The sequence below is a fragment of the Propithecus coquereli genome, unplaced genomic scaffold, assembly GCF_000956105.1.
Source record: "Propithecus coquereli isolate 6110/MARCELLA unplaced genomic scaffold, Pcoq_1.0 Scaffold12, whole genome shotgun sequence".
Taxonomy (NCBI): domain Eukaryota; kingdom Metazoa; phylum Chordata; class Mammalia; order Primates; family Indriidae; genus Propithecus; species Propithecus coquereli.
The window spans coordinates 6,655,413-6,681,048 of record NW_012136080.1 but is presented as its reverse complement, the minus strand read 5'-3'; the positions used below and the strand labels follow the sequence as shown (position 1 = coordinate 6,681,048).

Genomic DNA, 25,636 nt, shown 5'->3' with positions numbered 1-25,636 from the left:
ACCTGCACCTGAATGTTTATAGCAGCACAATTCACAATTGCAAAGATGTGGAAACAACCCAAGTGTCCATCAATACATGAGTAGATTAATAAAATGTGGTATATGTATACCATGGAGTACTATTCAGCTTTAAGAAACAATGGTGATATAGCACCTCTTGTACTTTCCTGGATAGAGCTGGAACGCATTCTACTAAGTGAAGTATTCCAAGAATGGAAAAACAAGCACCACATGTACTCACCATCAAATTGATATTAACTGATTAACACATAAGTACACATATAAGAATAACATTTATTGGATGTCGGGCAGGGGGGAGGAGGGGATGGGTATATGTGTACACAGAGTGCAACGTGCACCATCTGGGGGATGGACACGCTTGAGGCTTGGACTTGGGGGGGGCGGGGGGAAGGGCAACATACGTAACCTAAGCATCTGTACCCCCATAATATGCTGAAATAAAAAAAAAAATTAAAAAAAAACACAAAAAACTGACAGAAAAAACAAAAAACCTGTCTTCTTTTGCCTCCAAGAAAATTAAGTCTTTTAAATAAACAATTTTACATTACAAAAGACCACAAATCTACATACATAGGTCTAAAATTTTAGCCTGAAGATCCATAATAACCTAAGAGAATATGTCATTTTTGCAGTAGGATTCTAAGTTCAATATGTCAACCTTCTTTTTCTTTTATATCCACTCTTCTTGAATTTTATTTCCCCTTGAAGGGAAGTAAAATTTAGTATAATTTATAAGGTTAAGTCTAAATAAAAGTACCTTTAACCTATAGCACTGGTTACACATGTGAGTAGTTCTTAACTAGTCTCTTACTTTACGTCTGGTTTGGCAAAGTGGGGTGAACAGTAGGTATATTCCAAAAAGAGACCACAGTTGAAATAATAACTTCCTTTGCAGAAGGAGAGTCTCCCTTATTAGAAAGGATTGTGAATAAACGGGCCTTTCAAACTTCCCTAAATACAAGGGGGAGACTTTCCTCTCATAGGGACTTTTATTTCTCACATAAGACATGATTATAGTTCTTTAGAAATTCATGGAAAATATTTATTTAAAGGGGCAGGAGAAGTAAATGCTATAGACACAGACATGGGTTAATAATTAGTCCTCTCCAGAGATCTACTTTTATCCTTTCTCCTTTCTTTTTTGAAAAGGAAAAGGGAATTAAGAGATATCTTACTAAGGCAAGTATGAATTTTAGAGGTATATAGATTCTGAAAACGTTAAAGAGCAAAACAGAATTTGTTTCTTGATCCACTTATTTTCATTTTTGTTAGATCATTAAACTATAAACTCACATTAGTCCTTCCACATGAATTCAGTAATCTTACCAGCTGAAGACATAGACGGTGACCATAAGCAGCTGAATAATGAACTGCATTGTATCCCTGCTTATCACGAATCCCTGGATTTGCATCGTTTCTTAGTAAATATTCCAGGCACCTATATACAATAACAACATAATACAAATTCTAAATCCTGCATTTTAACCAATGATAAAAAGAGAGACTGAAATTAAAACTGACAATTTTTCTTATACTTAAATAATGTAAAAATCATAAATATATCTATACTGTAATAATCTGTCATTTAAATGACATTAAAGTATCATAAAAATACAAATGAAATGTTCATAAAAGAATCTCAATTCAAAGTGGATACGTCTAAAGTCTGTCAGAGGGCTTTAGTATACTTCAAGGCTCTTCTTTACATAGTCACTATCTATGGAACCACTTATTCCATTCAAACAATGTTTGACAGGATTTAAACTCCTGGTGGTGGTGATCATACAATGTTGGTAACATTACTGCTTATTTCTCTAGAACACAGAATGAGTATAATTTCTCATCAGGAAGCTCAAGAAAGGATAGTAAATAAAAAAAAAAAACCCCAAGAAACCAAGGTCAGAATTCAATGAACCCAAATAACAAGACTGAAAGGTGTATAAACAGAATAAAAGTGGTACGAAGGTGGGAAGAACAGCCTTCCGGTAAGAGACACTTCATTTCTGTACTATTAATATTAAAATGAGGAAAATAATTTTAAAAAACAGTACGAGGCTCATAATTTGTTATAATTTTAATACATTTTGTTACCATAGCAAAAAAAGAGATAATGAATTAGAAATGAAAAGACTTGCCTCTAGAGTTAGTTTGCTACCAGTGATCTTGGGCAAATCATTTCCCCTTTATGGTGAAATGGCCTTTCTTAGGCAGGGGTGGAAAAGCCAACTTAATAATTTAAAGTCTATTCATGTTCAAATTCTAAGTCTATAGTTATCCAGTGATAATTTTCCTAGGGTTTCAATATGTCTACACAAATAATTAGTTACACTATCAGGGGAAAAAATTATACAATGAAATACTTCTTGTTAAAAATTCAAGTTTCCAAAATTACACTGAAGTTATATGAAAACAAATGAAAAGGAATTCTAAAGCAATATAACTGATCTTTTAGTAACTCTGTCTCATATACATATGAGGGCCACTCTTTCAATGCTAACTCTTATTTCTTCAATGCCAAATTGCTTAAAACCCTCTAACTCTCTTAAGAATTACTTTCGGACACTAATATAACATCTTCAATGGTAGCAAATTTTCATCTTTTTAAGCAAGATTTCGATACTTATAAACAGCTGAAATTCTCTGGAGTCAAGCATAATAAATAAGTGAGATCATTAAACTGGTTATTACTATGATAAAAAACAAAGCAAAGCCCAAATCTGGCTCTAAAGTATTAAGACTGGTTTTTTAGGAAAAACTATCTCTGAGGACATGTCAGGAAAAGTTAGTGTTTCAGGCAGCATGTAAGCTCTGTTTATACAGTCTTCTTAGGTTCCCAATTCGGGACAGTGCTCACTGGGATGCAGAAAAGGCATGCAGCTGTGTAGGGCAGTTTCATTACTTCATAGGCACAAACACTTCACCACAAGCGCATTAAAAAAAAATCTTGCAAGTTCTCTGGATGTTAGTGATAAAACAAAAATGATTCTCCCTTACTGAGACCTGAGTACAAGACAGATTCTTATCAGTGGAACAAACTATTTTAAGATAACTCACTGATACATGAGTACTGAAGAAAAGATTTATTTAAGGAAAGCAAAACAAGTAGGTAAGTTCATGTTTACTTTCTAAAGTTGGAGAGTATGTCCCAACACATTATTTATAGTGACTACTTTCAAGTTTATAGCGCTAAATGGTTTAAAAGAATATAATTGTTATTTCTGCAGTAGTTCTTATCAAATTGTATTATTTCTTTAATTTTCTACATTCATATTATTCAGATGCTTGGGCTCATGTAACAAAAGAAAATCTAAGTTGATTTATACTAATCAAATGTCTACTGGTATGCTTTTTAGATTTTGCTAAGTGACATAAATTTTCATAATTACTTTGTGAGATAAGCTGGGTATTATGTTTAACAAATGAAAAAAATTATTGACATTCAGGAAAGTTAAATGATTTGTCCCAAATCCTTTGGCTAGAATATGGTGAATCAAGGACTAAACCCTGGGTCTTCTACTCTTCATCTATTGTTTTTTCTATGCTCCTCCAAAGCTTCAGCACAATAGTGATAATTTAACCTAGGTATTTATAAAATACTAAACAAAATTACTTGATTTTGAAAATATAGGCTCCAATTTTAATTTGCAAATGGGGGAAAAGGAGAGTCTATTCCAACTGTTTTCCTGATTATACATTTATTAATATTTACATGTGCTCATTTTATAAAACCCAATTAAGAAATGAAGATTCTTCATTGTCTGTTTTTGTTCCCTGAAGTTAAAATATGTATACAAAATCTGGAAGAATATTTATAGCTAAATAATGAACTATTCTTATTGTTATATCAACATGTTAGACAAAGTAAGTATCTTCACCTCGATTAACACATAAGTTAAATCAGAGTGTATTTCAAACTATTTAAATTTCTCCTGCTCTTCCCCTATCACTCAAGAATCCCTACCACTTTGAATTGTTCCCCTTCCCCACTCCCAGTGCCTCACTTGGAGTTCTGATGCAAGTTCAAGTCCTTGTGGCCCATGGCTGGTCAGAGCCCTGGGTAAGGAACACTCAGCCCAGGAAAAGGGACATGGCATTGTCATTCCCAGAGGCCCTCCCTTCTCTCTACTCTTTCACCATGGTGTACAACAGTTTCTGTTTGGGGTGGGAGTGGGGAAGCATAGTTTTAGAAATACAGCTAACCCAACCCAGAGAGGTTAAGTAACTTTGCCCAAGGTCTCACACTAAGAGGCAGAGCCTGTATCAAACACAGTGGTGTCTTATATACATATATGAGTTTAGCAAGACTGCTGAATATAAGTCATGTACAAAAGACAAATATGTTTTACTATATAACACCACAAACAAAGGAAATTTAAAGACAGATTTGACAACAGAAATATCAAATACATAGTAATAAATCTAAGGATTACAAAATCTCTACACTAAAAAACTGCATGATTCCACTTATACGAAATTAGAAAACAGACAAAAATAAACAATGCTACTAGAAGTCAAAATATGATCCCATTTCGTAAGAGTTGCTATGGTCTGAAAGTCTATGTGTTCCCCTCCTCCATTCATATGGTAAAATTCCAACTCCAAGGTGATGGTATTAGGAGGTGTGGCCTTCCAGAAGTAATTTGGTCATGAAGGAAGAATCCTCAAGAATGGGATTAGTACCTTTGTAAATGAGGGCTGAGGGAGCTCTTTTGCCCCTTCCATCACATTAGGAAGCAGCAAGAATACTCCCTCAACACTGACTACAGCCCTCAAATCAAACACTGAATCTACCAGCACCCTGATATTGGACTTTCCAGCTTCTGGAACTTTGAGAAAATTTCTGTTGTTTATAAACCACCCAGTTGTTAGTATTTCACTACAGCAGCCCAAATGGACTAAGACAGAGAATTGGTACTGAGAAGTAGGGGTGAGCTTGTAACAAATGTCTTAAAACTTGGAAGGGGTTTTGGAACTTGGTAATGGACAGAGGCTGGAAGAGTTTTGAGGGGCATGCTAGAGATTACATTGCATAAAAAATTTTCTAAAACTATATACAAATTATATGACACAGAAAAGGCTATAGAAAGGCATGTAAGAGGGCTTTAAGTCTGATTAAGGCTGTGAGAGACATGAAATGATCTACATACATACACAGAAATACAAGTGTTAGAGGTGGTTACCTCAGGACAGGTGGTATGAGGAGGATTTCTTCCTTTTTATAATCAGGAAAAACAATTCCCTACCTTCCCCTTCTCCTATATACACTATACATAGGTGTGGGGGAGACCCTTACCATCTGGCTTAAAGCCCCACTTCTCTTCAAATGGCAAAGAGAATTTTATTTATTAATATTCAATATGTTTAATATGCTTCTTGTGATAGCAACCATTCATGTGTTTGCTAGATTCTTACGTGATGTGAAATAAAGACACTTCAGAGGATTTGCAGACTCATGACTGTCTACAGAGAACGAATACAGACATCAGTGACTAGAAGAACGAGTAGAATGAGTCAGGAAAAATTTCATGTATTTTTCCAATATCTACTGAAATAAATATGAGGATGGTGGGTCATAAGGCAGAGAAGAGTCATAATTACTATACACTTCTGAATAGCAGAATACCAATGTCAGAGTGTCAAAAATTCCAAAGTATAAACAACAGCTTTCCCTGGAGACATTTAAAGGCAGAGACTGTGATGCTGACAGGGGATTAGTAAAAAAACCATTAAAAAACAAACAAGCAAATGTACAGTATTGAATAATAGTAATCTGAAGCGATGGGGAATTTGTTTCTTCTTTTAGAAAAATGTTTTACTCTTGCTTTCGCAGAAGTATGAATTAATTATGCCAGATTCTCTTATTACCCAATCTATTTCTGGGAATTAAATCCTTAGAACTTAGAAAAATAAATCAATCCTTTACTGCCACTAAATTTAAGCCTTCAAAACAACTGCTTATTAAAAAGCTGCCTCTGGTACCCTAGAATGGTTATTATGACTTATGTCTTCAGAAGGTTCCCAAGGAACAATCACTGAATCGATAAATGCTGGCATTAGACACAGTCTCTGGGATTCTGATACTTAAAAGACAGGAAACAGAGGCTCCAAGGAATAGTGCTAGATTCTCTTATAGACAGTCTCATTTAGTTTTCCCTGAAACTCTGACAAGTAGGTTTCGTTTTAATTTTACAAGTAAACTTTTGCTTAGCAATTATTTCCTCAGGCTCAAATAGGTAAAATATGGAGACCATAAGATTTAATCCGGATCTTTCTGATCCCAAAGCTCATGTTCTTTCCAGTATATCAGGCTGTTTAGATACTGAGAATTACATGTTTAAATAATAAAAGCCTACTTGCTCAAAACAGTTTACATTATGTAAGAAAACTAGTGGTTTAGTTCACTTTAGCACTAGTACTTGTCTATATAGAAAAAGTAGATTGGCTTAAGATGAAACCACAAAGCCCCAACACTATGGGTTGAACACTATGTTATTCCTTTTTTTTTTTTTTTTTCCATAAGAATTCAGGTTTAATGCATTGTCTAAGGGCAGGAGGACCACAGTGTAATCTGTGTGTGGGGAGGGAAAAGGGAGAGGGATATGGGGACAACCTCTTAGTGGACTTTAGATCATGCTGAGCTGTACCCAATAACTAATCTGGAAGTACTGGTAAAGGACTATAGATGGTGGTAAAAGCCGTTTTAGGTATAACTTATTTTAAGAAAATCTATAAATCAAATTATGAAATTGATAAATTAGGGATAATCTACTTATCTAAGTTTAATAAAGTGTTTTCTGATTTATAGTCTTTAACACAGATTTTCTTTAAATAGCTACTATCCAAAAACATACTTCAAATAATGACTTCTCTCAAAATCTATCTATACCTAACTTTTCTGATATATATAAAATCGTATAAAGTGATATATTCCTGCAAATAGAAAGTACATTTTATTTTAATAGTGCCTTTATGCTTAGAATTTTAGCCACAAATCCAATGTAATAAAATGTTACTTATAAAAATGGCTTTGTCTCAGAGTGGGGGAGATGATCAAACAAAAATGGCTTTGAAATTAGTTACAGAATGTATAATAAAATAACATTTGTGAATAATACCAATGAAGTATGTTTTTTATTTTGAGGGCAAAAAGTAAATATGAAAAACCAATGAAGTAATTCTATGTTAAATGCAACCTCCTTGAAGAATATTTTATAACATCTTTTCCCAGAAACCATTGTTTTTCCCAATGGTATTTTTACTTTTCACTGACCCAGACACAAGGGGAATACCAGGTATGAAAGAGCTTCTTTCTGTCTTCAATGAGTTTATTTTCTTCCAAGAAGAAACAAACTATTATAAATGGGTCTAACAGGTTTAAGTGGATATTACTTATGAAACAGTTTATGCACCACTTATTCTTTTGTTTTCACTCATTCATTCTTGGCCAACATTTACTTATTTAAGCAATACCCAGTGCTTACTATGTGCCAGATTTTGTGAGTTCAATTACTATCTTTTTGATACCAATTTACAAGGATTCCTTGCAAATTTTAACTCTCTACACCTCTGAAGGATACTCAGTATTCCAATCTCTTCTCAATCTTCTGATGACATTGTTCGTGTATCTCTCCTTTCTCCCTTTCCCCATGATATACTCAAGGCTGCAACCTCTGAGAAGTCGGATGGAAGAAAACATGGAAGTGATATTAAGATGTCCTTTTGGCAGGGAGGACAAGAAGGGACCTTTGTCTTTCTTCTACCAGATCGGTCAGTAAGGCAGGTTGCTGAGTAGAATAGGTGTAATAACAGTGATTTAGGAATAATTACAAAACCAATTTATTTCCTAAAACAGGGACCCCAACAGAAAGATAATCAACGAAAAATACAAAATGGAAAAATAAATTTGCAATAAAAACAGCCATCCATATGGAAGATGCCAGTTTACAGAAATAATAATCTTTTACTCTCACCCATGTGATACTTACTTGCCGTCTGTGTCTGATGTAGCTGCATAGTGCAGGGGTGTGCAGCCTCTTTCATCAAGGTCATTCACGCTTGCTCCTGATCCCACAAGAGCAAACAGGCACTGGTAATTGCAGTTGGCAGCAGCATAGTGCAGTGGAGATCTTTTGTGTCCAAGTTAATAGAAGAAAGATAAAAGCCAGGGACAGAACTAGTAAGCAAGAGCATAGTTGACTCTTCTTACTCCACCCAGTTACAAGGATGTATAGTGAGCCTTAGATTGACTTCTGTCATATACTAAGTCTTGTGGAGGGCTGGATGTAAAGCTAAAAGGAGAAAGTAGGGTGGCAGAGAACCTTCAAATATATGAAATAAGATGGAAACATGGTTAAATTATTTCATAGTCCCCAGATAGTAGCAATCCCAATCCTCTGAATGAATTACAAACAACCTTCATAGTCTGCTCAGAAACTTGGAAACTTTCATTTTAACAAAGTTTCCTCTATACTAATAAAAATTTTCCACGGTACAGAGGTAGTTGTCTCTGTTCATGTCTCAGTAGATAAATAAAAGAGAAAAATACAGAAGAAATATTTTTTAAAAGCCATTAACCCTGAATTACTTCCAAGCCTCTAAATTCAGAATGTTTCAGAAAGCCCTCTTTGTTATTTGTATGTAGAATGCTCAAAGTATTACAAATTAACTAATATAAACTGAATTAAAATATAATCATAAAAACAAATTATCTACACAAATGCTGCATTTTAAAACCAAATATAGTGACTTTTGATTTTGTGGGTCATTAGTTCTTTCCATTAGCAAGCTTATGAGCGCAGTCTATTCCTCAAAGCAATGATGGGGTCAACCAGTTTTTTCTTTTCTTCTAATCACTTCTGATTTCCTACCATACATAATTCTTTTTACTTCTCTTCTGAACTGGTCCAATCACATACACTGACATACATTTATACAATTCTTCCTGATATACCTTTTCCTGTTCTACACTTTGATATGTACAATCCTCAAACTGTTGACACACATGACTTTGCTTATATTGCCAACTCCATCTTTCAAACTAATTCAAACTGCCTTCAATTCTTTCCTGTATGGTTCTATTGCACTCTGTGTCAATTCCTACTAAAAGTAACTTAAAGTAGCTTTAAATACTGCTATCACAAATGCTAGTAACAATGAGGACTGAACAGTGAGAGAGCACACTGGCTGAATGACTACAAAGACTGTCATTTCACAACTGCCTTCTTGCTGTGAAATACTCAGTGGGATGTGTGGATGTATGTGTATGTGAGATTTATATAGAAGAGGAGAAAGAAAAACTAACACATGCATATTTGTAACCTATTTCCTCCCTCTTACGGGCTCTGTTACAAGATGTGGATAGTGGAATCTCTCACAAAGAAATGACTTGGGGAAAAAAACAAAACAAAAAAACTCCCTCCCCTCCCAAAAACCCCCAAAAAATAAAAGAAAAATAATTACTTGGTAAAAGGAGAATTCTTTTACCATGCTCTAGGTATTGTGAGTTTCTTGAAGGAAAACTACTATGGGGTTTTACATTTCCATGGTCATAATTATTGGAGGGAGAGAAGTGATAAAGAAGTATAGAGAGGCCAGGTACAGTGGCTTACACCTGTAATCCTAGCACTCTGGGAGGCTGAGGCAGTTGGATGGCTTGAGGTCAGGAGTTCAAGACCAGCCTGAACAATATCGAGATCCCATCTCCACTAAAAATACAAAGTAATTAGCCAGGCGTGGTGGTGCACAACTGTAGTCCCAGCTACTCGGGAAGCTGAGGCAGGAGGATCTCTTGAACCCAGGAGTTTGAGGTTGCTGTGAGCTAGGCTAACACAATGGCACTCTAGCTAGGGCGACAAGAGTGAGACCCTGTCTCCGCCTCCCCTCCCCAAAAAAGAAAGAAAACTGTGAATGAGAATGAATATTTAGAAGTTATACACTTTACTCGGGACTCTCAGTGAATCATGATCACAATGCAAAAGACACTGAATTGTTCAGTTAATTCTCAGAAGCCAGTTACAAGGTTGAGCAAGTCATTAATAAAATTAGGTTCTCTAGAGGAACTATTACCATATCATACCTCCCAAATTTGTCCTTTTTGTTGAAGTCTGCACCAGTATTCAGCAGAAGGTTTAGGCACTCCAAATTCCTATTGAGGGAAAATATAGTTAGAAAACTTAATTGTCAATGATTTCATAATTAAATTGGTAGGTTTAAATGAGCACACAAGCATGTTTTTAAACGAGGCTAACTATGAGCAAAATGGCATGATTCACATTTTATGATGAATAAAACATAAAAATTCATCTTATCTAGAATTTAGAAAGTTATATGTAAACACATATTGGCACACTGATAGGAAATAACAAATAAATCATGTTGTCACCGTTTAAATGGAAGATCATATTTGTAAAAGAGATCCTGAGGAGTTTTTAGGAAACAACATGCTTATAATTGAATAGTTTAAGTGGTTTTAATACTAAATTAAAATGGATTAAAAAAAAAAACCTGAAAATACAATAACATTCCAAGTCAGCCTTCCCTTATCTTCTCCTATACTATGATTGTTTTCTTCGATGTATCTTTGGTTAATATCATAGGAGAGCACATTACATATGTATTTCTGTAATTTAGTTTTTATAAACCCGAACATCAACTTACTATGTTACAATGAAAGCTGTAACTGCCAAGTGATCAGACACTCAAGTCTGTTGTCCCTCTCTCTGTAGGCAAGTTACATGGAAGTTAGGTTTTAACTGGAAGGTTCTCTGGTGACCTTGAAAGATCAAGGGAGCCAGTCACATGCTCACCATCCATCTCTACAACTCAGACTAGCCTGTGGTATTCTTGGCTTAGCACACTTGTCCTCTGAAATTATTTAAAATTTTTAAGGGATTATCATTGGGAATAAAGTTCTTGTAAAATGTTCTTTCCACAAATCATGAATTAAATGGCTTATCACAGATAAATCATCCAGAAACATGAGATTAGCAGCATGCTTTCAGAGACCAAGAATTTTAGTTGAAGTTTGTCATTCATTTGAACCAATTGCCTAGTTTACCCTAGTAGTACTATTTAAAACTTAGTCCAAAATCTTCCAATCTCAAATTTTCCTCTTCCTAGTAGAGGTAAGACATAAACATATCATCTTTTTTTCCCCCTTGAAAATATGATTTAAAAAAACCCACTTAAAGAGTAGTATTATGGTATTATTCAGAACATCCCAATATTTTTATGTTCTCATGTTGAGGACATATTTTTAAGAAATCATTTTATTAGTTTTTCTTTTATCCAGGAATTATGTTCTTTTACAGAAAGCAATACTCAGTTTTGTAAGTTAATTCTCTCCCTCCCACTGACAATCTATGAGTTGGGTGGAAGAGGATGAACAAAGTAATTTCTGCCACCCCAGACTTTCTATTCCCAAACCATTCCTGCTATGTTTTGTTTTGTTTTGTTTTCTATTTTCTAGTGGCCCAGAACTAATAAAGAACAAAGGTAAGAGAAAAATTGCTATGACCAGTTGCCTTTTCCTTAAAGAAATAAAAATACTATTAACATACCCTCCAGCTGCAGCTGCATGTAGACAGGTCCTGCCAAAATCGTCTGGGGTATCTATATCAAATCCTGTAAGAATGAATATGCCTTATCTATTATATAATATTATAGATGTATTACTTTACATTGAAGTATTATATCAAGAATTGTATCTTCCCCTCTCAAATTATGAGTTTTGAATAGGTAACAAAATGAATGAAGAGAAAAATAAATTAATAATGTACAATATTACAAACAAATTACCACTATTAGATTGGGAGTTTTAGGACAAATATTAAAGTGCTTGTTTAAAAGGTCACAGGATACAATGGAATATTATTTAGCAACTAAAAGAAATAAAGCTCTGATGCTGATACATGGATGACCCTTAAGAACATTACGCTAAGTGAAAAAGGTCAGTCATAGAAGCCCACAGATGGCATGATTACATTTATATGAACAGTTCAGAATAGGCACATTTTATAGATAGAAAGATTGGTGGTTGCTTAGGACTGGAAGAGAAAAGAAATGAAGACTAATTGCTAATGGCATTTCTCTGACAGGGGATGAAGATGTTTTAAAATTGTAATGATAAGAATCCCTGTGAATAGACTAAAAAATACTGAATTGTATACTTTAAATGGGTAAATTGTATGGTATGTGAACTATATCTCAGTAAAGCTATTTAAAAAAAATGCCACTGGTGCTTTGTTACCTGTGAATTACTATCATCAGTGAGAAGAGATTTTTAACCTTTCTTTCATGGAAAACAGGTTAAGTGAATACTTACGGACGCACACACATTTCAAAAAAATCAAAACAGAATTAACTCACTTAAAAATATCATTAGGAAAAACTCAGAAGTGTCTGTTTCTCTCTCTATCTGTTGTAGACAGGGTCTCACTCTGGTGCCCGGGCTAGAGTGCAACTGCGTCATCATAGCTCACTGCAACCTTAAAGTCGTGGGGGCTCAAGTGATCCACCTGCCTCAGCCTCCCAAGTAACTAGGACTATAGGCTCGCCGCCACGCCTAGCTAACCCTTTTAATTTAATTTTAATTTTTTTTTTTAGAGACAGGGTCTCTCTATATTGCTCAGGCTGGTCTCCAACTCCTGGCCTTAAACAATCCTCCTGCCTTGGCCTCCCAAAGTGCGAGGATTACAGGTGTGAGGCAGCACACCCAGCCCGTCTCACTGTATAATGTTAATTTTCACTGGAACTTTCTCATAATTTTTTCAGTAAACACATGAATGTTAATATACAAAATTGGTTCAACTTTCTTAACAGTGTGAGAAATAGAATATCATTTAAAATCAATTAGTCTTATTATATGTTTAGTAATTTTATACATTTAATAAGGATCAGTTTTGTAGTAATATTTACAGAAAACCATTAATCCTGTTGTTTCAAACCAACTATGATTACAGCATTTTAAACTAGTAATTAGATACTGTATAAATAATTTCACAAACCTAGAAGAAATTGCAGAATGCCTCTTGGCTCTTAAAATGGAAGCTAAGACCAATAAGAAATGCAAATGAACATATGGTGCTTCCATATACAAAGGACAATCCAAGAAGAATAACATCCAACAAACAGAACAGAGGGGAGGAAATCACTAGAAAAAGAAAACATTTTCCAGAGCTAAAGAGAAAATAGAGTCTTAGAATTAAAGAACTCAACATCTTAATGAATGATCCATACTTGGACCCATCTTTATGTAATTGTGAAAAAGCAGGATAAAGAGATCGTCTTAAAATTTTGGGGGGTTTGGGGAGACACAAACAAACAAACCCACAGAACTGGTCTGCAAAGGCTCCACTCACCTGAAGAGAGAAGTTTCCTGCAGCAATCTGAAAAACCACTTAAGGCTGCCAAATGGAGAGGAAACATTCCATGTATGCCACGCCTTCATTACAACACAAGAAAAATATAATCATTTAAACAAATCAAAAAGAGACACTTAAGTGAAAGATTAACTAGATGAGTCAAAATCACTAACATTTTGGAGAATCATTTGGCCAAAAGTTGAAGGTGGGCATAACTTATTACCCAGCTATTCTCCCAGAATAGAGTTTTAAAACCTTAGCACCATTGTTATTATGGGCTTTGTTGGGGGGAAGAGGGGGGAGGTGGGAGGAGGAGGAAGGGGCTCTCCTGTGCATGCAGGCTGTTCAGCAGCAACCCCAGGCTCTACCCATACTAGATGTCAGTAATGCCTTTCTCCCCAAATTGTGACAACCAAAAATGTCTCTGGACTTTGCTTAGGGAGAGAAATTCACTACCACATTGCCCAGCCATTGTAAATCATTTCCATAGGGCCATATGTTTAAGGATGTTTATTGTAGTAATTCCATAGTAGTGAAAAATTGGAAGCAACTTATGTTTGCAAATAAAAAGAACGAATTGTGAAATCTTTATACATCAATTTATTAATTAATTAGTCTATAAAATGAATTAGGAGCCACTTGTAGAGATATGAAAAAGGACCAAATTTTGTATCTACATGGTTAAATCAACAAGTTTAAAAAATTTTTTTGAAGTTGCAAAAGGATAGGTACAGTAGTATACCATTTACAGAAAGTTAAAAAGGTTTAAAACTTGTTAACGAATACACAGAAATGTGGTACAACTATAAAAACATATAGGAATGATAAACTCCCAATTTAAGTAGGGTGTTTACTTTTGCAGAACATATGCAGAAGAACCCATTTTTCAAACAAAATTTTACATGGAAACTTTAATATATAAAATAAATAAAAGTGAACTTGTTCTGACCAAAGTGGGGGGCAAGAAATCCTTTGTAGCAGTAATCAAGGAATCCCTGGACCCTGTATAGCACAGTCTGAAAAACCATTATCTAAAGATAGCATTTGGATGAGAAAAAAAAAAAAAGGATTTGGTACGTAAACTTTTGAGTCTTTTAAGTACTTCTATATTAAAAATAAAGAGATCATAATCCACATTTCCATATGAAATACTTAAAAAAGGGCAGTTCACTTCCTTTTGTGCTTCCCTGTGACGACTATCAACACCTTGGTAAGTACTACTTACTTTGCAGTGTCAGCACCACTTGTAATAAGAGTGTTGATTAGCAGCTCATGGCCATATCGTGCTGCTATGTGCAAAGGGGTGTTTCCATTCTTATCCTCACAGTCGATTACAGCTCCTGTGACAAAGGACTGTCAGACACTGGACTATATAAAGTCAAACCCATTACATGGAAAGTAATATAAAAAATGCTGTTCAAGCACAAACTAATGAATACACCAATTCTAACTAGATTGCATCCATAGCATATTTATTGGGCCTGGAATTAGAGTTAGATTTTATACTTAATTTTGTGAATTAAGCATAAGATTTTAATAGATTTTAAACTGATAAAAGGGTTCTGGGGTCCAATAAATTTGGAAACCAATGCATTAAAACAAAATTAAATACATTTCTTCAGGGTAAGACTTTTCAGAGCTTTAACGTACATACTCTATGTCATCAAGACTGCATGCAGTGCTTCAAAAATTATTTGATCATGAGCCTATTTGTACTTTTCACCTGCGAAATGTTAGCACCTACTATCTAGAGGGCTAATAAAAAAATAGTTTCTTGGACTATGGCTTGGGAAACATTGATTTAAAGTAATACACCTAAAAGTTCTTTTGAGTTAAAAGTGTAGCTTTCTTAGTACTAATTCAAACACAAAAGAATACAAGTTCAGAAAATTAAAATCATAGAATTAGTTCAAAATATTCAAAAGTGGAAAATGATAAATGTATAATGTATATACAGAATATACATTAATATATAATACAAATTGTGGTAGAAAGGCAGTTTTTTATTTAGCAGTATTGAACAAAGTCAACACTAACTGCTGAAGAAATAATATTTATAATTTGGGGAAACAAAACAAAAATAAATGAAAAACAAATTATGAAAGATACATATACATGGCATTTTATACTCTTTAATATTTGATTTTCATAAAATATGAAATCATATATTAAAAGTATACAGACTGCTATGACAATCCTCAATACCATTCATTTGGTGGATTTTTTTTTTTTTTTTTTACTACATTTACGGAAAAAAAAGCAAACAGAAATACTTTTTACCACTCTGGATAATAGTTTGTGATCTGGAGAATCTACCGTGGAGGGCAGTCATATGCAGTGGGGTTTTTCCATCTTTACTCTGAAATACACAAAAAAAACTTTAAATTACTGTTATATCCATAATATGTAATCCTTAGTTTTGCTCTGAATATCCTCTTGCATCTTTATTTTTTATAGCTATTACGAACACTAAATTTAATTAAAGCCTATGGAGGTAAAAGAGCTGTTTAAAATTATGAACTCATTTTTTTAGAATGTTTATCATAAAGCACAAATATACAAAAACTCTATGCCCACAGTTTATAAATCAGGAGTGATATAGTCAGGATGTGCTTCCCAAATTTAAGACTCAAAATTTCACATTGCTCCAATGTTTTAGGAAACCCTGAATCCCTCCTCTACCAAGGAAAGTATCAGAATTAACATCGGCCACTACAGTTCATTAAAAAAAACTGTGTATATTATCTGTAATTATTTGTAATAAACATTGTTAGCTATTTTCTCAAATCTCTTAAAGTAATAAATCAGATCGGCTGGACATGTGTATATTTCATATAGAATTCTAAAGGAGTTCCAAATATGAAGAAAAACAATCCCTGAATTAGGTGCTATGTTTTCTTCTGAGTTAGGTAATGTCTTTTCTTCCTTAAAATCTTTTAGTTAATCATACATGTGACCAATGCAAAGGAAAGAAACTGTTTTGGAGCTCCTAATGTCATAGCAACATTCAGCATGGTTTCTGTGTCTGTACTAACATTGAAATGTGACAATTTTTCTAAGCCTATACTAACACTATACAATGTAGATATCCTTAAGAAATCCTTAAGCCATTATGATATTAGAGTATTAGAGCAGTATCGTAAATACCTACTTAGGTATTTGATTCCATAATTTTATATGAATTTTTCAAGCAAACTATACAATTGGCAAGTAATCTTGAAGAATTTCCAATTTTTTGGAGACCCTGTAAAAAAGGAAGGGAAGAAGAGAGAAAGAGAATGCATGCATGTGTGGGCTCTGGAGTCAGAATAATTTGAGTGTAGATTCTCAGTTCTGTCCAAGCAATATTTTGGACAAGTTGCCTAACTTCTCTGTGCTTTCATTTCCTCAACAGAAAATGAGAATTATATTATCTACACCTCATAGGTCTGCTGTACAGAGTAAATACAATAAACTTTCGGTGTAAAACACTCATGTGACATACCAGTACTTGTTACATCATTTTAATTTTAATCATTGTTTTTTTTAATATGCTAGTTGTTATTCTTTCAACCGGAAAAACAAAACACACAAAAACATTTTTAACAAAAAGATTCTGGTTTCATGTTTTCAAAATGTTCCCTATACGACAAATCCTGATTTTTAATGTTAATCTTTTGCCTACAGCCATTTTTTACAGACAAAAAAACCAAAACAAAGAGAAACTTGTAATAAAAATTTGAGGCCAGGTGCGGTGGCTCATGCTTGTAATCCTACCACTCTGGGAGGCCGAGGCTGGAGGATCACTTGAGGCCAGGAGTTCAAGACCAGCCTGAAAAAGAGGGAGATCTCATCTCTACAAAAATAGAAAAACTAGCTGGTCATGGTGGTGTGCAACTGTAGTCCTAGCTATTCAGGAGGCTAAGGCAGGAGGATTGTTTCAGCCCAGGAGTTTGTGGTTGTAGTGGGCTATGATGACACCACTGCCTTCTAGCCTGGGTGACAGCCTGAGACCCCTTGTTCCCTCCACTTCCACTCCCCCAATGTGAATTCATAAAATGATGAAATGTGGAAGATATAACTACAGTTAACATATATATATATAGCACTATGTTTCAGGTACAGTTTAAAACACTTCATAAATATTAGTCATTTAATCCTCACAACCCTATTGTGATCCATGTAAGTGAAGAAATCAATTAGTAAGGCTCATGTTAAACCAGACCTATACTGCCTTTTAAACCCTATTCATTTTATCTCTACCATTCCGTAGGATAACTAAAATCTTAGAAACTGAAGTATTACAAATTCACATCCCAATTCCTAGTCATCTATAACTTAAAGTCAGAAACAACAAAATGGAGAATGTGATAAGAGGAAAAGATTAAGTAGTGAGAAACAGAGATAATTTGATAAGGAGAACATGAAAGTTAGTAAATTTAAATTTTTATAACATAGGGCAAGTGTCAAGGACTTAGGTCCCTTAGTCAATCAGCCAAATAATAAATACCTGTTTGATAAATATAGGAAATATAGGTGTTAGGAATGCATGAGCACAGAGTCTTGCTGGTTGAAAACTCAGCTATTAACAATTTTTGTGTAATTTCAGAGCTGGGAGGGACCTTAGAAGTCAGCAACATGGGAAACATGTTTCAGTAGAACTCAGCAATAAAATAATTGGACAACTGCATATAAATGAGATGTCATACATCCTTAGGTGAGATTAAGGCAACTTTCATGAAATCTGTTTTGAAACGAACATCATAGGCTGTTGCCTTCAAATGTACTTAACCATATCTTAACCACTTTGCTAAAAATTTCCCTTGTTATGTATGAAATCTACCAATGAATTTTACAAATTAAGGCGGTAACTTCAAATAGGACCATTCATTGGTCTGAGCATTTTACTTTAAGTGAGCCTCTTAAAGGAGTACCTCTTGAAACACAGACTGAAAATATAATCACAGTGTCAACTACGTAGACACTGACATGAATCAAGTGACTCATTATCATCAAATTATATTAAATATTCATGCCTAAATGGCAGTGTATAAAATAGGAAGCCTAATTTCTATGCTATGTTGATACTACTGCATTCTAGCCAGGGCAAAAGAACAGGACTCTGTCTCAAAAAATAAAGAATAAAAATAAAATTAAAATTAAAAAAATAAGCATTTTGAATTTATCTCAACATTCTTCAAAAGCAAAGATCACAACCAAATTTTTTCAGTCTCTATGAGACCTGTTTATAATAAAATTGCTATAGTTAAAATCATCTTTGTGTGTTAAATATTAGGTATCATAAAAATGCTGAAGGCTTACCTATATCATTAGCTATTATATATCTTTCAGTTAATTTGGTGCTGTCTTTAATGGTATGCATACTGAAGTGTTTAGATGTGACATGTAGTGATGTCTGTGACTAACTTTAAAAAGCACCAATCCAATCATCGGGGTCCAGCTAATAAAAAAGCATCAAATAATTGGGCAAATGAGTTGGTGGATGGATGGATGGATCAATATACGATAAAAACAACCAATGCCAGCAAACATATAAAAAAATGCTCAACATCTCTAATCATTAGAGAAATGCAAATCAAAACCACAATGAGACATCACCTAACCCTGGTGAGATTGGCCTCTATCAAAAAATCCCAAAATAACGAATGCTGGTGAGGATGTGGAGAGATAGGAACACTCTTACACTGCTGGTGGGACTGCAAATTAGTGCAACCTCTGTGGAAAAGAATTTGGAAATACCTCGAAGAGCTAAAAATAGAAATACCATTTGATCCAGCAATAGCACTATTAGGCATCTACCCAAAAGAGCAAAAAATATTCTATAATAAAGACATTTACACCCAAATGTTTATGGCAGCACAATTCACTATTGCAAGGATGTGGAAACAACCCAAATGCCCATCAATTCATGAGTGGATTATTAAAATTTGGTATATGTATACAATGGAATATTATTCAATTATAAGAAATGACAGTGATCTAGCACCTCTTATATTTTCCTGGATTGAACTTGAGCCCATCATCCGAAGTGAGGTATCGCAAGATCAGAAGAACGGGCTTCACTTGTACTCACCATCTAACTGGTACTAACTGATGAACACTAGGGTGCTCACATAGCAGTAATACTCTCCAGGGATTAGGGGGATGGGCGGGGGGTAAACCCGCAACTAAAGGACATGGAGAGCATTGTAGGGGGGAAGGGCATGCCTCTAACCCTCGCTTGGGTGAGGCAAAGACATAAAATGTAACCATAATGTTTGTACCCTCATAATACCCTGAAATAAAAACAAACAAACAAACAAAATGACCAATGGTAAAATATTAGTGGTAGAATCTAGGTGGTATGTGTATAGGTGTTCACTCTACAAGTCTTTTTTGAAATTTTAGGAAAAAACACAATATCAGTGAGTTATACATAAGGAATAGTTGCCTTTTGGTTTTTGGTCACACTTTTAGGAGTAAGCATTTGGATTTTAGAAATACACGAAAATTCTGGAGCTAAAATAAGTGTGCTTTTACTGTATAATTCTGTGAGAAAGCATAAGCAATTAAGATTTTGAGGTCTGGTGAGGTGGATCATACCTGTAATCCTAGCATTTTGGGAGGCCGAGGTAAGAGGATTGCTTGAGGTGAGGAATTGAAGACCAGCCTGGGCAACTCAGCAAAAAAAAAAAGATTCTTTTTTTAAGACAGGGTCTTGCTCTGTTGCCCAGGCAGTGCAGTAGCACCATGATAGCTCATTGTAGCCTCCAACTCCCAGGCTCAAGCAATCATCCCACCTTAGCCTCCCCAGTAGCTAGGACATGCACCACCATGTCTGGCTAATTTAAAAAAATTTTTTGTAGAGACAGGGTCTCACTATGTTGCCAAGGCTGGTCTCCAACTCCTGGGCTCAAGTGATCCTTCCCTCTCTGCCTTGGAAAGTGCTGGGATTACAGGTGTGAGCCACCATACCCGGCCACCAATCTTAAATGTAGTCCCTTATGAATTTTGACAAATGCTTATCTATATAATACAAAGCCTGCCAAAATATTCATTAAATACGAAATGTCAGATTTTGAATTAAAAGTTTAGTTTATTATATCTCAAACAAGAAACAGCACAATTAATCAACGTATGCACCTAAACTCTTGACATAGTTTTGCCATCTTAATGGTAGCTTATTTATTCCAGCAGTGAAGAAGCCTAGAGAGCGAGTGGTGATGAAATCACAAAAGGCATTTTCCACAGCTTGTTGAGAATTGAATATTTCTCCTTGCAAGAAGTGGTCCAAAGCCTGGAAGAAGTGGTAGTCAGTTGGTGCAAGGTCTGGTGAATACGCTGGATGACAGAGTGTTTCTAAGTCCAGCGGCTATAGTTTGAGCAGTGTTGTTTCTGTGACATGTGGTCGAGTGTTGTTTTGCAAGAGGATTGGACTGTCTGTATTGACCAATCTCAGCTGCTTCATCGCAAACATCGTCATCATTTCGTCCAACTGGTTGCAGTAGACATCCACTGTAATCGACTGACCAGGTTTCATGAAACTGCAGTGGATAACACCAGCACTGGATCACCAAATGGATACCACTAGCTTTTTTGGATGGATATTTGGTTCTGGGCTATTTTGGCAGTTCATCTTTATCCAACATTGTGCCAAGCGCTTGCAACTGTCAAAAACTATACATTTTTCATCACAGGTAACAATATGGTGTAGAAATGGTTCGCTTTTATGTCATGACAGCAAAGAAAGTCAACCTTGGAGACAATTTCTCTTCTGATGCTTGTTTAATTCATGCAGAACCCATCTATCTAGCTTCTTTACCTTGCCCATTTGTTTCAAATGGTCCAATATTGTTGGAATAGTAACGTCAAACCTTGCTGCTAATTCACGCCTAGGTTGAAATGGATTTGCTTCCACTATAGCTTTCAGCTCATCATTTTCCACCTTGGTCTCAAGTCACCCACATGCCTCATTTTTGAGAATAAAATCACCAGAATAGAACTTCTCAAACCAACTACATACTGTGCATTCATGAGCCACATTCTTCCCAAACACTTCATTGTTATTTCGAGCTGTCGGTGCTGCACTGGTGCCACAACGGAACTCATATTTGAAAATAACATGAATTTCTGACTTATGTATGGTTTCACAAAAATTGCTCTTAAAAAAATTTGACAGATAATCACAAGCCAAACTGTGTGTTTGAAAGAATAAGAATGTACCTTCACAACACAAATAAAACAAGAAGTGTCAAAGTGAAATGTCAGAGATATCAACTGTGAAACTTAGTACTTAAGGAAATTGGACATTTCATATTTAATAATCTAATACAAAACATTACCATTACCCCATAAAGTTTCCTCATGCCTCTTTCTCAGTTGATCCCTCCTTGCAGAGGCAACCACTACTTTTATTTTTCTCAACTATAGATTCTGAAACCCCATACAAGTTGAATTTCATCTGTTCTAGAACCTTATATAAATGGAAAGAGCATACATACTTTTGTGTAAAGCTTTTACTCAGCATATTTTTAAGATTCATCTGTGTTGAGTTAATTAGTAGTTCCTTTTTATTGCTAAAGAGTATTCACTACTGATATTCTTTTAAACAGTAAAATCCTAAATAAAGTATGGATTCTGATTTTGTTTCATACCTTCATATTGACATCGGCCCCGTTGCCAACCAGAAGCTCTAAACATAATGCTCCATGTGTTGATGCAGCAGCAAAGTGCAAAGGAGTAAATCCTTTTTCATTCTTTTGATTTACAATAGCACCACAGTCTATAAGTTCATTCACTACAACGTCTTGTCCATTATAGCAGGCTACATGAAGAGGTGTATTTCCATAAGCATTTGGTTCATTCATCTATTGGAAGGAAAAAATAGTGAATGTTAAAGTCTTGCTAATTATCATCAGCTATTTTAGCAATCTTGTGGCCGCAATCAAATTATTAAAGTGAGAAACAGTAACAGGGATAAATACACAGTTGAGGCTTATAATTCTGAAGTTCATTTAAAAAAATGAACATTAACAGGCATTTTGGTGCTATATAGATTTTGTACATTCAAGGAATATAATTCACATATACAATGTCTACCTCATGGCAAAACTGAATAATACCAAAAGAAATATTTTAGGAAAATGTAAACTAATGTATTTTTACATTAGGGATTTACTGTAGAATTAATTCTAAGACTCATAAGAAATAAACACAAAGTGAAGATTCTGAAGTATATTCAACAGCATGCATATTTTCAGCCTTTTCACTTTGCAATGATAACACTAAGTTAGTAATGAAGTACAGATCAGGATTTTAAAAATGAAGGGCATGTTCTTCTACTTATTTAATTCATTTTTGCTGCAAACTTGGGCTGTAAATATGTTCCAGCTTCACATGGTGTTATTTTATCACAAGGCAAAAGAATGTGCTCAAGAATGGGAAATAATTCATGCAACTCAGTTTTTTTTTCTGTTTCTAATAAATAAAATAAGGGAATACTTTAAAGTTTACATGATTTCTCTGTAGTCAAGAATATGATCTGCCTAGGCGTGGTGGCTCATGCCTATAATCCTAACACTCAGGGAGGCCAAGGTGGGAGGATTGCTTGAAGTCAGAAGTCCGAGACCAGCCTCAGCAAGAGTGAGATCCTGTCTCTACTAAAAATGGAAAGAAATTAGCCAGGCAACTAAAACAGAAAAAATTAGCCAGGCATGGTGGTATATGCCTGTAGTCCCATCTACTCAGGAGGCTGAGGCAGGAGGATCACTTAAGCCCAGGAGTTTGAGGTTCCTGTGAGCTAGGCTGACACTATGGTACTCTATCCAGGGTGACAGAGTGAGATGCTGCCTCAAAAAAAAAAAAAAAAAAAAGAATTATGATCCAAAAAGAGGTCTGGACTTTGCCCTTGGCTTCAGAGAAGTAATTTGTGTTATACCTGATAGAAGTGTCCTTGTTTAAGATGGGAGTTGACCATGCCAGATAGAAACCAACTATGTGACACAGGGTAAGGGTTTTGGGTCATGAGGTATCAGTGTATTTGGAGACTAATCAACCACATAGGAAATCAGTCAATCATGTAGTGGAACCCCAATAAAACTAACAATGAGCTCAGGTGAGCATTCCTAGTTAGAAATACATTGTGCATATTGTCACACATTGATGTTAGGAAAGTAATGTGTCCTGAATCCATGAGAAGGGGACAAAGGGAACTTCACCTTTAGAACATTCCCAGACTCTACCCTACATGTCTCTCTTCCCTTGGCTGATTTTAATTTGTATCTTTTCCCTGCAATAAACTGTAATTGTGATATATAGCTTTTAGTGAGCTTAGTGAGTCCTTCCAATGAATTATCAAATCTGAAAGTAGTTGGTCATAAGCCTTGTGTAGAGACTCTGCCCCATAACCTCATAGTTGGCCCCAATGTATCACAACTTTAACATTTTCTTTTCTGTGATCACTGGTAACAGACATCTGAGGAAGTAAGAAAGTAATAACACTTAACTTTAATCAAAGTACCTAGATTTTGTCACCAGAAGCTAGAAGAGAGACACGGGAATAGATTCTCTCTCAGAGCCTCCAGAAGGAACCAACCTAGATGACACCTTGAATGAGAAGTTCCATACTACAGAACTTTGAGAGATTAAATTTCTGTTGTTTTAAGCCCCACAAACTGCCCAGTTGGTAGTAATTTGTTATGAGATCCCTAGGAAACTAAAAAACCCTCACAACTGGAGGCCACATGTCATTAAAAGACTCTTAAGAATGATCACTTATTTCAAAGAATATACTGTCACCAGAGTTTACAAATGTTATTTTACTGTCAATAAATCTTAAGAATTGCACTAGAATGAACTTGAATAAGTGATCAGAAACAAGATTGCCTCATTTATTTAGATCAGGGGTTTTTCAAGGTATTATGTTACTCTTGTTGAAACAGATATAGGAATTACAGAGTTGAAATGAAACTTTTATCTGTTTTGCACTCTACAAAATCCTACATAACAATATGCGTGGATTTTTCTAACTTCTTGTGAACCCCACATGTTCAATAATTACTAGCTTGTTTTAGGCAGAGCGTTTCACATGGTTCTTAAATTAAGAGCCTGTCCACCTCTACAGTTCTGTCATGTATTCCGTGTCCAACTAGGCCATCACCTACTTTTTCTTAGTTTTTTTGCAGCTCTTTTCTTCTAGCACAACCTTACCCATTCTGTTCTAATTTGCTGTTTTGAAGAACCAATGAGTTTGTTAGAACTATACCTAAAATAAGAGTAAATATACTAAGAGTGGGAGTAAAGTACATGTGTTTAAGGAATGTCCTGTGAAAGCTCCAGGTATTCTTAGCTATCTCAATTTAGAAATCAAATATATCCAGATAAAGCAGCATTTCTTTTTAACCAAAGAGAATTTTATGGTAAGGAACACTTTCACTTGGTAGACAAAAAGCCTTATTTTCCTGCCTAGTTTTTGCCAATCTCTTGCAATGTGAACTAATACAGTCATTTAAAGAGAATATTAGACTAACTAGGCAAACAATAATAGCCTGGCTGTCTAATCCATGTGTATCTGATCTGCTGGTTCCCTCAGGTGAAATGGAACTACAGGGCCTGGAATGTGATGGAGAAGGAAAAATGGCAATTAATCATTCACCCTTGAAAGTTATTTTACCTCAATAAAATTTGACTATATATGTCTTGATCATTAATCAGTACACTAGAGAATAAGTAAAGGACTATAGATATCCAGTTAAAAGACAAAAAAATTATTGCATAAATCATCTTTTAAACCTGAAATAACTTCTCCCAACAGAATTACATAAAACGCTCCATTATTTTACACTGTTCAATCTATACACCTACATCAACTCCAAGATCTAAAAGGTACTTGACTACGCTGATCATTCCACTAGAGGCTGCCGCATGAAGAGGTGTGTAAGACTTCTTATCCTTGCATGTCACTTCAGCTCCATGTGCCACGAGTAATTTCACTACTTCAATGTGACCTAAAAACGTGTTTTTGAAGAAAAAATTAAGAAATAAGCATATGAAAAATATTAAATACAGAAAATCTTTAAAGAAATTTAAAAATGCAAATTAACTAGATGATGCACAAGTCACCAATAAATCACATTGTAACTTGAGAAAGGACAGAAGGAAAACATAAGAATTCTGGATAATTTTGATAAACGTTGGTAGAAATAATTAATATTAAAGATAAAGTTGGCCCTCCGTATGCACTGGTTCCACATCTGCAGATTTGACCAACTGCAGAT

The 25,636-nt window shown here is 35.0% G+C and overlaps 1 protein-coding gene across 3 annotated transcripts in view; it reads right to left on the bottom strand.

The window, feature by feature from the left end:
* Positions 1–25,636, bottom strand: part of ANKRD28 (ankyrin repeat domain 28) — a 204,467-nt gene that overhangs the window by 41,614 nt on the left and 137,217 nt on the right. For all 3 annotated transcript variants that reach the window (XM_012664118.1, XM_012664124.1, XM_012664131.1), the window contains 9 exons: positions 25,224–25,366; positions 22,016–22,228; positions 15,663–15,741; positions 14,608–14,722; positions 13,380–13,462; positions 11,580–11,643; positions 10,097–10,165; positions 8,007–8,147; positions 1,348–1,459 (listed from right to left, as the gene is read on the bottom strand). In XM_012664118.1, the coding sequence (XP_012519572.1) occupies positions 1,348–1,459; positions 8,007–8,147; positions 10,097–10,165; positions 11,580–11,643; positions 13,380–13,462; positions 14,608–14,722; positions 15,663–15,741; positions 22,016–22,228; positions 25,224–25,366 (1,019 nt within the window). The remainder of the gene's footprint in view (positions 1–1,347; positions 1,460–8,006; positions 8,148–10,096; positions 10,166–11,579; positions 11,644–13,379; positions 13,463–14,607; positions 14,723–15,662; positions 15,742–22,015; positions 22,229–25,223; positions 25,367–25,636) is intronic.